Raw genomic sequence first — 14926 nt, 5'->3', positions numbered from 1 at the left:
TATAAGGAAAACAAAAACAAAATAGGTAATAGAAAATAAAAAAGTGAATTCTGACCATCCAAAAGCTTTCGATTTTTTCAGGGGAATAAACTAAATTTGTTGGTCATCTCCAAATAAATAAAATAAAATCTTAATTCTAAATTCTTAAATCTAAAATCTTTAAGCTTTCAAGTTCTACAGGAGAACACAAAGTCAATTCTTTGTGCAGTTCCAAATAAATAAAGTAGGTATTAATACAAAATAAAATCTAAAAAAAAAAACTACATCTATACTGTATCCTTTCATTGGTATAGATTCAAACTGTTAAATTATCGGGAAAAAACCCACAAATAATAGACAAAAAACATTCTGTATATATCCTCAATACAAATTCAAGCAGGTTTCAAATGTAAACAATGTAAAACATAAAACTGACATATTCACTCAATTGAGGTCAGCTTATGCTCTAAAGCAAAAAAAGAAAGGCACAAAAAAAAAAAACATTAGTGCAGCATTTGATTGGGTCTGGGACTGTAAACTTTTACATTGTGTCTGCTCTAAAGAATGGCACTGCTTTAGATGGTACATATCATTAGTGGTATAACCTGTCTTTCTGGGAACATGCTTTCAACACAATTTGCACTGTACGCTACTCTGTTTCTTGTGGGACTTTAAATAGCCAAAATATCTCCACACTACCGAATTCCTCTGACCCTTCTTTTCAACAATGTCCTCGTCTTTTGAGCCTTGGGCTATTTCCATTGGGATGTCTTCTTCATTAAAGCCGATTTTTTTTTGGATTTCATTAACATTTTCTGTCTTCATTTTCTCATTTATCTTGCTTCCACATCTGACATATTGGCGTGCGTAACTGCTGAAACCCAAATATTAGCATGTGTTGCTGCCAGCTGTTACGCTCTGTGCTGTGTGCACCAACCTAACCTGATGTGATGTGGCTGTAACTCTTTTCCAGCCACATGATTGGTTTGGATTGATTGGTTTATTGTTGGCTTTTTGTGTTGTCTACCAAAACATGGAAGGAATTAATGAGTTCTATCAACTTTCTATCGATTATGTCTTATATTTCTATTGAAGAAAAGTTATTTTGAAATAATTATATTTAGCATTTTATTGCCCAGCCCTAGTGTGGTGCAATCATATTAAGACTACGACTGAAATGCGGGGGCTAGTTTTGGAGTGAAAGTCAGAAAATCATAGTTAAAGGAAATGAAGAAATAGGAAATATCAGATGTCATCACAACACTAAAGCCAGTGTTGCTGCCACATAGCACTTGGGTCCAGGTTTGTTTTCTGACTGGATTATCAGTCTAGAATCTGCACTTCTGTTCTCCTCCTGCTGTTTCACCAGGGGTATGCTCTCACAGTCCAGTTTGAATTGGGAATCCCATTCTTGGCTGGTTTCTACCTCCTCCCTGTTGTAGTCAGGATAGGCTCCAATACCTCATACTGAACAATAAACACTCAGCAAATGGACAGATATATAAAAACATTTTATACAAGCTACTGCTTTAAAATAAGCTTCTAGGGTAGTTTGACAAGGCACAGCGCTTGTTAAGAGTGAATTCTATACACCTGTACAAAAGTGGTCAATTATACATACTGTACTGTATATGGAAGCAGTTATCTTCAAGATTAGGTAACAATACTCTGTGGTCCAACATTAAGTTGTAAGAATTAACAATCTAGAATGCTCTGCTATAGAATAAAAAAAGTTTCTTAAGCCACTACATACTTACAAGCATACACTGAACTGTTTTCAAAATTCTACCAAATACTATAAAAAATACTTTCAACTTTCACTTTTTGCCATAAAATAAAATTATTTGAACACCAAAAACTAAAACTCTGACCATTATTCATTTTCATCCAATTTCTCGAATGCTGTCAAAACTGAGGACTGTTCACCTACTTGATTTCGGCTTGTGAAGTACAAATAAGCTAGTATCCCCTAAATTGAATTTATCATTTAATTACCTGTCTTTGTTTCTCTATGAACTTATGTGGTTCACATCCTAATGATGGGAGTGTTTCATTTGTCAGGAGATAAACTCATTTGTCTATTTAATGTATACCATTTAAGTAAAAACGCAAAGTCTGCAGATCTCTTATCTTTTAACACTATGCAAGCAAAAATGTTTGGTCTATCCATTTATTGAAACCAGTTCAGGCTATTAGGGTTACAGAAGCCTACACCAGCAGCACTTTGGACAATGTAGGTACAAATTCTTAACATTTCCACAGTCTATCACAAGGCATGCTCACTCATACTGGGACAATTTTGGGAAAAACAGAGAAAATCTTACTCTCACACTGACAGAACAAACAAAGTCCACATTGGTAGTCACCAGACTAGGACTGAATATTTTCAGCCAAATATATTCTATTACATTTCTTGGATTGTAGTACATGTCAAAACAAACTCTGAAACTGGGTTCAATGCAGAATTAAATATGCCTTCACACTTTCTAGGGACTTCTACATTGGCCCTGTATGAGAAATCACAAGTGTGTCATATACAGGACGGCGCAGGGTCTAGGGTTAGTACCCACCTCATGTCCAGTTCCATCAAGAAAGCATGCTAGAAAATGGATGGTTGCTTTACTCGAATAGTCACAACAACATAATGCACTATATAAAGTAATAACTATACTTGTATTCAATCCTCATCAGTAGTTTACATTATAATTCATAATCATAACCTTATAAATTACATTCAGTGTAACCTTATTCATTATTTCAGGGAATAGCATATTATTTTGTCGGCTAAAAAGTAATATTTTTGCAACTAATATACAAATGTATAAAGGTGTGAAATATTGCAATGTCAAACAGTACACAGGGCCTACACTCTTCAGAAATTCTGCTATCTACTATGGATTATATCTAGCATTTAACCTGTAAAGATATCTCCACAGTCCCACAATGGAGTGAAAGCTCAACTGACCACTGACTGACACCTGCACGTGCAGAATATCTGTTGACTGGACACTAAGGTCATCATGATGGAGTAAACTGTAATTTACTCCGCGTAGCACCCTGCACAGCTTAATACACTAAAACAATTTGAAACATAAGTCCATTGTATCTTACTCTGCACTGCATGATGTCGTCTCTCCGTCCATCAAACAAATATCTGGCTCGGCGCATTTCTGTTTCTCATTGCCACACCGAATTCATCACAAATATAGCATTCATCCGAAATTCTGCTGTCCAGTGGAAAAGGCAAAGTCACATTTTGGTAAGGTGCACATTCCTAGGCAAAGAGTGATATATTCCGTAGCCTTTGCGCGTTGCTGCAATGCGATCCCCAGCTGTTCTTACTGACAAGATCTACGGCCGCCCTCGTGCGTTGTTATCTTCAGAGGTGATGGTTATAGAGTATTAAAACTGAATTAATGTAACGATTTACGCGTTGCCTAAATTAGTAACTGGTCGAAATGGCAGTAAAAAAAATAATCCAAGATGCATAAAAAAATAAGCGTCCTACCCGTTTTACGTACATTACATAATCGAGCCTTTCGTCCTTACATCCTCTTCAAGATACTCGGGACAATTTAAATAATCATACCTAATGCATTTATTTATATTCCAATATGTGATTCCGCTCCTAGTAATTTATGAAAGCATCAATATACATTATAATTAAATGATTTGCAATAAAACGTTTTAAAGTAACCAAAAACAGTTACTGAATTACTACTTCCCGGGTCCTCTCTGCGTGAAGAGTGCTTTGAATAGTGAGAAAAGCGCTATATAAATGTAAAGAATTATTATTATTATTATTACACATTGTCCAAACGGTATCTTATCACCTCGGTGCTTGGTTAACATAGTGTAGTCTTAGCCAAAGTGAAACCTCAGCCCTTGTAGCTGGTCCAACAACGGACAACCTGTGCGATGAGCGATACGCGCAGCCTTACCAGATGCTGAACACCTCGGAAAGTGGCATCCAGCAGCATTAGCTTCCATGGCTCGGAGACTGTGCTGGGCAGTGGAATGTAGATATAATAGGCCGACAGCAGAGTCAGGAGCAAACACAAACCCACAGCTAGCTTCATGACTACAAGTGAACCTGATGAGTCGGTGCAGCACAATTGACAGAAGGGGAACGGCTTTAATGAAGCGTTTTACTATTAGCTGTTGTGTAATGCTGCTCAGCCAATTGGCTGAGCATAGCGAAAAGGATAATGGGAATTGAAGTACTGAGACTCGATACAGGAATGTGAGTTTAGTGAAGGAGCTATTGAAAGAGACGAAAGAAAGGAGAATATTCATGACAGAAATGGTAAAACAAGTAAGTATGAATTGAGAGATCTTGTGTTATAGCGTTGTTTACAATGAGAAAAAAATTAGGACTCTATTTCCCATCACACCTTGGGAGAGACGGCTTGGTTTTTTTTATCAGAAGCGCGTAGGTCGAATAAAATTGTGAGCAAGGTCAGGGGATGTTGATTTAACGAAAGTCTCCTCTTTGACCCACTTGGCACTAGACCTCCAGAAGTTATAATGTGTGTACATAACAACGGCTAGATAATGAGGATTCTTGGAGACGTTAGTCACATTTTTACACCTTTGGTGAGGCCTTCGGAAAAGCGTTTCAGATTTTGTAAAATCACACTTGTCAGCTTGTTAGAAAACACAAAGTAATTTCATATAATGTACACATTTTAAAATGTTTAAAATGCAATCACAGGACGTATTGTAGCTAATTATGATACTGTTTTAAAAAAGTGTTTCATTGGTTATCTAGTGCAGGTTTCCGGAATCCTTCTCAAAGTGACGTCACCGTCTTTCACCTATCGTGTAACTTTAAAGAAAACGACGGAAGAGCCGCGACGGACGCGATGCGTTATGTCAGTGTCCCAACCCGTGGCAGGAACAAAATAAAAATAACATCGGATAAATTTAATTTTCGATAAATCTGGAACACTTATATCACCCGGCCGAATCACATTTTCTTGCAGTCGGTGAAGATAACGTTATTTTTAGTATACCTTGTGTAAAAATAACCGAACGTTGTCCTATTGCGCAGAAGTTTAATTTGCTTTGTGGTGTTGGTAGTTAAACTGTTATTTATTTAACTTACCACGTATAAGCCGCAGGACGTCACTTCGAAGACTGACGAGTCCTCATAAATCGTAAAGCGATCTGCTATTTGCGAGGAATGATCTCCTTGTTCGACTTACCAACCCTGAAAAAGCAGGGCCAGACTTAAAAACAGGCAAGTCAGAAAATAAAACATGTATTTGTTATTAATTTTAGAGCAAGTTATTCCGAATCTCTAATAGATGCCTCAAATCCTGGACATTGTCACTGAAGGGCATTATAAAATCATCATAAATTCCGAGTGATATTAGTGTTAGCTAGGCGGTCTGTATCAGTGCAGATGAGCAGGGTCCAGGGTGAGATCTTTCCAGTTTTGAATAAGGCATTGTCTCTCCCACAAATTTCAGATTTCATTCTGAGTATAAGTAACCGTTTTTTGTGCAACCTTATTAAGATATTTAAACATGTATGTATTTTATGTTTTTATGGTTTATGTTTCAGGTTCTCCCCATGTCAGCATGGGTTTCCTCCAGGTGTTCCAGTTTGTTTCCACAGTACAAAAACATGCATGTTAGGTGAAAGGGCATTGCTAAACTGACCCCTGAGTGTGCATGAGTGTTTTGACCCTGTGATGGACTGACACTCTGTCCAGGCATTGTGCCTAATGCTTGCTGATATATGCTCCAGCTTCCCTGCAACCCAGCTGTGGATAAGAAGGTTTGAAAGATGGGTGGATGTGTTAAAAGGGACTGCAGATTTTGAATTTTTGGATATGCCTGCTCCACCTCCTCTTTTAGACAGATCTGAGTGTACCCTTTGCTAGGGTGCAGTTATTCATTTGCTGCCAGGGTTGTGAAGAAAACAGATATACATTCTCCAGCTGAGTTGCAGCAGTTTACAGAAATTGAGTAAAGATATTGTGAAAGTAGGGTGCAGTATTGGCAATTATCCACAACCAGAATACATTCAAAGGAGGCTAAAGGTGATGTCTTTTTAATGAATAAAAAAGAATCAAAAGTATAAAGGAAATAAATTGAAAAATATTGGCTTTTCTTCATACAGTATGTCAACCCTCTGCTTTCCAGAGGTCAGATTTCTAAAACTTAAATGCTCACAAAAACTGGCCCAAAATGTGTGTACGCAACTTTCCACATAACAGTTGGGACTTGTATAAGACAACTTGATAAGAGAACTTGAGTGTATTTACAGTGACTATGACCCATCTATATGCAACATATCAGAGAAAGTAGGATATGCCGACTCCCTTGAAAAAGTAGAGAATTGCAGCTATACCCACCAAATGCTGAATGATGTGATTAATAATTCATATCATCGAGCCGTTATTATAATATGTGTCAATGTGACAAACATATTAAACATAAACAGAGATTAGTGTGATGTAAATATTTTATTTTAATTGTCTGTTAAGGGGGCCAATGCTACATACTTGCACTGAAGAACTTGCAGCACTTGTGTTTTCCTCAGTTTATATTGGCTTCCATCCAGTGCAATCCCTTGTTGTCAATAAGTGCATTAAGTAAAAACATAGGTGTGATGAACTCCCTGCATACAGAGAAGTATAAATACCATGTCCTATAGCCTATTCATAACATAATGTTGTGACACAATATTGTTTGTTTGTTGCTACTTGAAGACTATGCAAATGGTCATACACTAAAAGGACAAGCTTGTAGGGACTGGTAGGATTTTTTTTGCTCATGATGATAACTGGCATTTGAGCTGATTTAGGCTCCCAACAGACATTCTCTTGGAAATGTGTGCTGAATTGGGCTCAGCATCAGAAAGTCAGGCTGCTTAAAATCTTGCTCTACCTGTTCAAATGCATGTTTTAAGAGTAGGTGTCTTTCTGGCAATGTTCACCTACCAGAGGGAACTGAACAACAGATCAGGAACATCTAAACCAAGGTTGATCTTCGTTAGCTGTGCTGGAAGCCATAACCCGACTGAAGAGGTGCTATATTCAGTTTATGTATGGTGTGAAAGTACAAGCGAACGTAAAAAGACAATTTTCAACAGAGTCTGGTTTTCTTAATGTAACTGGGGCAATTGGCTGCAGTCATATTGCAATAAGAGTACCTTGTGAGAATGAAACTGCTTTTGTTAACTGTAAGCAATGAAATTCCATTAATATACAAGTTATCTGTGATGCCAAGATGAGATTGACAAAAGTTGTGGCTCAGTGACCTGGGTCAGCCCAAATTGATTTATTTTCAGACAAAGGTGCATTGCCAAATAACTTGCTGATGGGTGGCTTCTTGATAAGGTAAATGGCTGAACTCTCAGTGTTTCATAAGGCCTGTACTATTTATTGTAACAGCAAACGTCATTACATGTGCCTGATGATAATGGCCACCCTTTCAAACACTGGTACCTTATTCCTTTCATCGATGCATGCTCTTGGCACTGTTATTTAGTTGAGAGTTGATAAGCATAGTCCATATATGACTTTCAGAGGGACAACCAGGCAGGGTTTGAGGAACATTCATGTGTGCCCATTTACAAAATGATTGTGAATAGGGAAACTTACGTACAGTCATGTCATTTTGGGAATGACACAAGTATTGTTTTTTTGGCCGAGAAGCAACTCCATGCATGAATGGTCTGAGGATGCTTTACTGGTGGCATGACTCAGAACTGATGGTAGCGCTCACCTTTTCTTCTCATCAGAGAAAATTACTTTACCCAAGTCCTCAGCAGTCCAATCCCTGTACCTTTTGTAAAATATCAGTCTGTCCCTGATGTTTTTCTTGGAGAGAAATGGTTTCTTTGCTGCCCTTCTTGACACCAGGCTATCCTCCAAAAGTCTTTGCTTCACTCTGTGTGCAGATGCACTCACACCTTCCTGCTGCCATTCCTTAGCAAGCTCTTCATTGGTGGTGCCCCAATCCTGCAGGTAAATCAACCTTAGGAGACGGTCCTGGCGCTTGCTGGAAGTACCACCCTCCTTTAAAAGCATCCAGTCTGCTATTCTAACTCAATCAGCGTGACGGAGTGATCTCCAGCCTTGTCCTCGTCAACACTCTGACCTGTGTCAACGAGAGGATCGCTGAAATGATGTCAGCCGGTCTTTTTCTGGCAGGGCTGAAATGCAGTGCAAATGTTTTTTTTTGGGATTAAGTTCATTTTCATGGCAAAGTGGGACTTTGCAATTAATTGCAATTCATCTGATCACTTTTCATAACATTCTGGAGTATATGCAATTTGCCATCATAAAAACTGAGGCAGCAAACTTTGTGAAAATTAATATTTGAGTCATTCTCAAAACTTTTGGCCATGGCTGTACAGATATGTGTACACTAAGTTTTATAAATCAGATTTTTTTTTTTTGCCTTACACAGTTGGCTGTTTTATGGCAGATGCATACTTTCACACTCCGATCCATGCAAAGTTTTACAAATGAGACCACAGGTGAGGTGGCACAGAAAAAGCTCTACCTTTTGTCATGATCACCAGTTATTTTTTCTATACCTCTCTTTGCCTTCCATTCCTCTCGGTCTTCATCCATTGAGCCCTTATCCCAAATTACATCCAGATTTCAGACCCATCTTCATGGTGGTGTATTTAAATCCAATCTCAAAGTCATCCTGGCAGCTCTTGAATCACATTCAGGATCAGAGTCAGCCAAACTACAGGGATATCGGGCTCAAACTATCTCTAGCAGCATGTGGTGTCCCAATACCATCAGTAGCCTTAAACAGCAAGGTGTCATAGGCAAATTTTGGGCTGCCTCTCTTAATGGGCTAACACTTTTTATATTTGAACATAATGAACTCCCATCTTATGGACGGGAGGGTTCTGGCCTGCTTCTGCCCAGTCCCTTGGTATCCACTTTTAAAATAGTAACATACCTTTACTAAGGGTGGCACAGTGGTGCAGTGGTAGTGCTGCTGTCTCGCAGTAAGGAGACCTGGGTTCGCTTCCCAGGTCCACCCTGCGTGGAGTTTGCATGTTCTCCCCGTGTCTGTGTGGGTTTCCTCTGGGTGCTCTGGTTTCCTCCCACAGTCCAAAGACATGCAGGTTAGGTGCTTTGGCAATCCTAAATTGTCCCTAGTGTGTGTTTGGTGTGTGGGTGTGTGTGTGTGCCCTGCGGTGGGCTAACACCCTGCCTGGGGTTTGTTCTTGCCTTGCACCCTGTGCTGACTAGGATTGGCTCCAGCAGACCCCCATGACCCTGTGTTAGGATATAGTATTTTGGAGAATGACACGACGTGACCCTTACTAATCATTAGGATAGGAGGATTTATGAAATTTCTGAGACCACATTTTTTTCTCTTAAGGGAGGGTTGGGCATTTTCTGCACTCTACTATCATACCTAGATTGCAACTTTTGTCTTCTCTGGAGTCTCTACCCGTCGTGCTCTTAGGGCACCCAATGTATTTACTGGGCTGAATGCTTTCCAGTGGCACCCTTCCTTGTTCACTGTAATGCCAACATACCTATCCAAAGCTAGTGCATATTTTCCTTTCTCTTTTACAGCCCAGCTAGGTCCTGATTCTGTCCTGTACGAACATTTCCATCCTGGCAACCACATATCCACCAAGCAAGCTGTCACAGGACTCAGACAGTCCCAGACATGAAGCCTTCCTGAAAAGTACACGTTTCTATAAATATACATAAGGTTGGATTATTGGTATTGTGAACACTGGTCATTATAACATTCCAGTGAAACGGGAGGTGTACACATAAGCATCAAAGTAATGCTAACCAAGTCTTCAGCTGAATAAGTTGAAGAAAAAATAAAAATTCCCTCTAATATTCAGGTTTTAGTAGTAATCTTAATGTTTCATAATTATACACATTGTCAATCACACTGGCATGTAAAAAGAAGAATAAAAAGAAAATTTAATTGGGGTTGAGAATTTTTAGCATTTTGAATGCTGCAATAGTATGAGTAAGGGTGTGCCTTGTGACAGAGTGGCATCCCATCCATGACTGGTTACTATTTCATGCCCAGTGCTGTCTCACCCTGCAATGTCTTAGAGAGTATAGAAAATAGATGGATGGTTAAGCTGTTTTATTTAAACCTAACCTGGTCTGTTTTTGTCTGGATCCACAGACTAATTAGGGTATTTCTGAGTAAAAAATAATAAAGCAAAGGTACACATTTGGGGAGCTTTCTATTCACTGTCAATACGTTAAAATCACCTTTCCAGAAGTATTCAGCTTAACATTAAAACTATTTTTCTCAAAACTCTTTTATCTTATTTAGAGTCAGGAGTACTAGAGCTTGCTCCAGCAGATCCGGGTACAAGACAGAAACCAACCCTGGGAGGGGTGTCTTTGTTAGTTTTAGCGTAGCCCTGTATTTGCACTTGGCCAAAGGTTAGCAGTTAACATAGTCGTCCAATCTTTGTGATTTGGAAGAATGATCTGTAATAGACACAGAGAAAAAACATTAAAATCAACCTCAACAATGACTGGGCACAAGATTCAAATCCCAAATTCCCAATCTGTGGCAGCAGTGCTAAATTTTGCAACACTTTGATGCCTAATGTTTAAAATGATAAGCTGAATATCCTGTTGACTGATGAAATGTTTACTGAAGCTTTTAAAATGCTACATAGTTTCATATTTGTAATATATCTGAGGCGAAAGGACTTTTTAAAAATTGAGAATCAAATTTGAGTGCGTTCTTTCTGGGAATCCATTCATCATCTTATATCGCTTGATTAGAGTAAGCCTGGTGAAGTGGATGCTGTATTGCTATTAGAACAGCAGACATTTTTTATTAGAAAAGGAATTTGAGGCAGATTTTAAGACTTAGGTAATAATAATAGAAAAGCTCCATTGCGTAATAACAGCATTTTAATATCATAAGATAATTTGTATAATAAAGGGTGTCAGACTCACTTCCACGTAGGTTATGGTGCCAACTGGTTGCCTTTTCTCAGTCTATTCCTCCTCCCCCTCCTCCTTCTGACTGAATTCTTCACATCCTTTACCTGTTTTCACATTTCTGTCTAAATCATTTAGGCCTTCTCACTGTATGCTGTCTTTTCAGCGGGCTGAAATGGAGATGTCACTTTTTATTTCTCATGTGATTCATCAGTTCTTTACAGACATTGCATTGTTATTGGTGGCAGCAGTTAGTGATGTGTCTTTTGAATGCCCATGATCAGCAGACCACCTTTCTAAAACTATTTTGGAAGAATCAAGGTTTCCAGTTGGAATCTACCAATCAAGATAAATGCATAGCAACATGTATGCAATCACCTCTTTACCACAGATAGATAGATAGACAGACAGAGGGAGGCAGCTGTGTTATGAATGCCGCCAGCTGGGTCACATGTGTAGAAAATGTCCACTCAGAGCCGGGGAAGACATCAGAAGATGGCTAAGGAGTAGCATCTCCCCGTGCTTCTCTTGCTTATGTTTTTCAGGGCAAAACGTGGACCGGCCAATACACACAGCCCCTCCTGGAGAACAACAACCCTCACAGGACAGGATGGTTCACCCCACAGTGCTCATGGAAGGATGGGGATATGGAAAAATGGAGGAAAGCAGCTTCTTTAAGGCATTGCCTCCCCTGAGACGCTAGATGGCAGCTTCCCTGGAGTGCAGCAGTGCCGCAGATTCCCGCAGGGCACCTTGAGTCTTGGAGTTCTGTATCAGCCCTGTTGGGTGCCGCCAGGGGGTGCTGTGGAAGGACCGTGGGAAACAAGGATCTAACTCAGAAGTGCTGGCAGGCCAAGTGAGCAGAAGCACAGACATATTTTCGGGTTGGCCAATATAAAAAGGACCGCCTTAAACCCAGTCAAGGTGCCAGAGTCAGGTGGAAGGTTTGGAGGAGAAAAGAAAAAGAGAGAGAGAAAGAATATTTGTGGGCTGTATCACCTGTTTATTTGTGGCTGTGGTGGTAGAGAGCCCTTTAAAGAGCCTGACAAAAATAAACACGCTCTTGGCGCTTTTAACGTGCGTCCTCAGTGTCTGTGTGTTGTACTCTCCACGATAGATAGATAGATAGATAGATAGATAGATAGATAGATAGATAGATAGATAGATAGATGATGTACTTATTTACCTGTAATCCAAGGATTCTTGACTTTAATAAACTGCACAATTAATGAAATGGCAGGCTCAGATAAGCTAGAGGTTTAACCAAAGAACTGGCAGTTAATCCAAGATTGATTCCTACCTTTGCTTGTTGCTGTTGAGACCTGAACTGCATTGAGTAGCTACAGTAATGAATGAATAAATACCTGACTTAAAGAAAATAAATAAAGACACATGGATGTGTGGATTAGGCTGATTGGGGTTTCAAATACTGCCTGGGCTTCTCTCCTACATTAAGCCTAGCGCTGCTGGGGTATACTCCAGCCCCCCATAAACTTGAATTTGCATTAAAGAGGTATGAGAATATATAGTTATGTTAAGTAGAGCACGTACCAGGCATGCCCAAAAGGATTGACTGTTTGCTTTTATAAGATAAGGCAGCTATTTTCAGCTTTCATTAGCATACAGTATGAATTTTCCAGGGCATGAAGCATGACTAAGAGATTCATAAATAAGTTAACACATGGGAGGAGACAATTCATTCTAGCCTTTGTTTGTTTGCCTGGCTTATAGCTGATCAGTTCAGATAATGAAGGTTAATTTATTTCAAGTATGCAGAGTGCAGTGAAGTTATTTGCATGTCTGACCAATATGTTATACGTCACCACTCTCTAGCACCATTAGAAATAAGAATATATTAAAAGACATAATTCCGTTTTATTTAATAGAAAACACAAATGAACTTGCCTAATATTTACTTAACTGACATATTTATTGAACACATCTAATACAGTGTAGAAAAGTCCAGCAATACTTGTACTTAAAAACACAGCAGCACTGTCAGGACAAGTCACTTGGGCTGGGCCACAAAGTAAAATCTAAGTAAATATGCAGCCCACTGATAACCCTATCCATGTATGTTTTTCATTCTGTTTGTGTTTCTGTTTCTGTTTCTCAGTTACTCCAATTTCTTAAAGCATCCAGAAGGTGTTCAGGTTAGATTTATTGGTGATGAGTGTTTAGTTGTGAGCTGGCAACCTGTTTTTTGTGAAATGGCACCCTATTTTTTGTATCGTGTTATCAGATGCACCAACTATAAGAAGTACCAAATAACTTCGTAGGTTCTTTCCTTAAAGTGACATAGGAAGAAATGTCAAAACCAGCAATACTGCTGTTCCCGGTATCCATCTTACCAGTCTCACCATACATGCTGTATTGCACGTATTCAACCCAAGGGACCTCCAGTAGCCAGCTGTTTTGCTGAGTGGGACTGTCTTTACTATTAAACCTTTACTTAAACACAGTTTTAGCACGGGTGGCATGGTGGTGCAGTGATAGCGCTGCTGCCTCGCAGTTAGGAGACCTGGGTTCGCTTCCCAGGTCCTCCCTGCGTGGAGTTTGCATGTTCTCCCCGTGTCTGCGTGGGATTCCTCCCACAGTCCAAAGACATGCAGGTTAGGTGCATTGGCGATCCTAAATTGTCCCTAGTGTGTGCCCTGCAGTGGGCTGGCATTCTGTGTTGGCTGGGATTGGCTCCAGCAGAACCCCGTAACCCTGTGTTAGGATATAGCGGGTTGGACAATGACTGACTGACAGTTTTAGCACCAATAGAGGGCTTCTGAAGTGCATCCCCTAGAGCCCTTAAGGGACCATGACTAGACGAGGAATGGGCAATTAAATTTCTCTGCTCACAAGTAGCAGTCAGACAAAAACATCAATTTAGGCTTTCATTTAAAAATTATATTTATTTGCATGAAAACTAATTGTAAATATTTGCAACCCAAAAAATTATACAACCTAGGTGTCTTAAGTCTTCATATCAGCAAGACACTCAAAGTAGTCCAGTTCCTTAGTGACAAATTATATGTTCTTTATTGAAAATGAAAAGAAAGATTTCTTATTGGAGAGAGAGGGCTTTTTTGCAAGTGTTAAGCAGCTAAAAGTCAAATCAGTTTCCATTTTCCATTTTCAGTTGTTAGCAAACAGAGAAATGCTCCTTACTGGTGCCCATGGTTTGCTGCTGATCTGAGCTCTTTACATAAGTGTCAGAAATGCCTAACCTGAACTAAATGTCCTATGAAAGTGTCCATTTCAGATTAATTGAATGGTGAGAACTATTTTTGAATAAAGTCTAATTAAAGCTATCTTCTCCCTCCCCCACTTCTCACCCAAAATAAGTGCACACATCTGGCTTTCTTCTACTACTAGGATAAAAAGTTTCTGTAAACACAGAAAAAGATACAAAATCATTATCATTCAAGCTCAAGGTTGATTTTCTGCTCAAACTATTCTTAATATTGCTTTGCCTTTCAGCTTTCCCATAAAACTCTCCACTTTTGTTCAGCATGATAAGACTTTCAGGCTAAGCCTGTTATCTGAAATCTGTCAGTGGAAAAGATGAAAGTATTTCAGGCGCACTGTTCACATCTGGTTCCAGCCTTGCATCTGAGGCCACTGAGATGAGCATTACCCCAGTGCAAGCCTGATTAGATAATGACCAGGTTCAGAAAAGGAATTCTTGGTCCTCTCTGAAGCATATCCCTGCCTTTTTTTGCACTCTTCCTGCAGCCAACCAGCTGTGCAATTGTCCATACATTAACCTAAGAATACAGTTTCGATATATTTCTTCAGTCCATTTTCCTGTCTTGTGTGATTATATTCCATTCTTCATCCATAAGTATAACAGCAATTCATCTTTGGTGTCCTGCCTCCTTGCCGATGTTCTTATTTTTAAAGTGCCCAGGTAGTAGTAGTAGGTAGTAACAGTAAGTAGTTGATTACATCTTGCGTGAAGAAGGAGCCTGAGTTGCCTGGAAAGCTTGCATTTTGTAATCTTTTCAGTTAGCCAATAAAAGGTGCCATTTT

At 39.4% G+C, this 14926-nt stretch overlaps 1 protein-coding gene and 1 long non-coding RNA gene across 2 annotated transcripts in view; one reads left to right on the top strand and one right to left on the bottom strand.

Annotated features, from left to right (window-relative positions):
• The window catches only part of nceh1a (neutral cholesterol ester hydrolase 1a), a 34378-nt gene extending 30251 nt beyond the window's left edge, over nt 1-4127 (bottom strand). Inside the window, exon 1 of the mRNA XM_028794706.2 lies at nt 3921-4127. Coding sequence (XP_028650539.1) covers nt 3921-4058 — 138 coding nt within the window. The 5' untranslated portion in view covers nt 4059-4127. The remainder of the gene's footprint in view (nt 1-3920) is intronic.
• An 89-nt stretch (nt 4128-4216) lies between these two features.
• Nucleotides 4217-9967, top strand: LOC127526713 (uncharacterized). The gene is made up of 3 exons (XR_007934145.1): nt 4217-4294; nt 5548-5616; nt 9545-9967. It is a non-coding gene; the product is annotated as an uncharacterized LOC127526713 (long non-coding RNA).
• Nucleotides 9968-14926: the final 4959 nt, after the last annotated feature.

The sequence above is a fragment of the Erpetoichthys calabaricus genome, chromosome 2, assembly GCF_900747795.2.
Source record: "Erpetoichthys calabaricus chromosome 2, fErpCal1.3, whole genome shotgun sequence".
Taxonomy (NCBI): Eukaryota; Metazoa; Chordata; class Cladistia; order Polypteriformes; family Polypteridae; genus Erpetoichthys; species Erpetoichthys calabaricus.
This window is presented reverse-complemented; position numbering and strand designations above follow the sequence as displayed.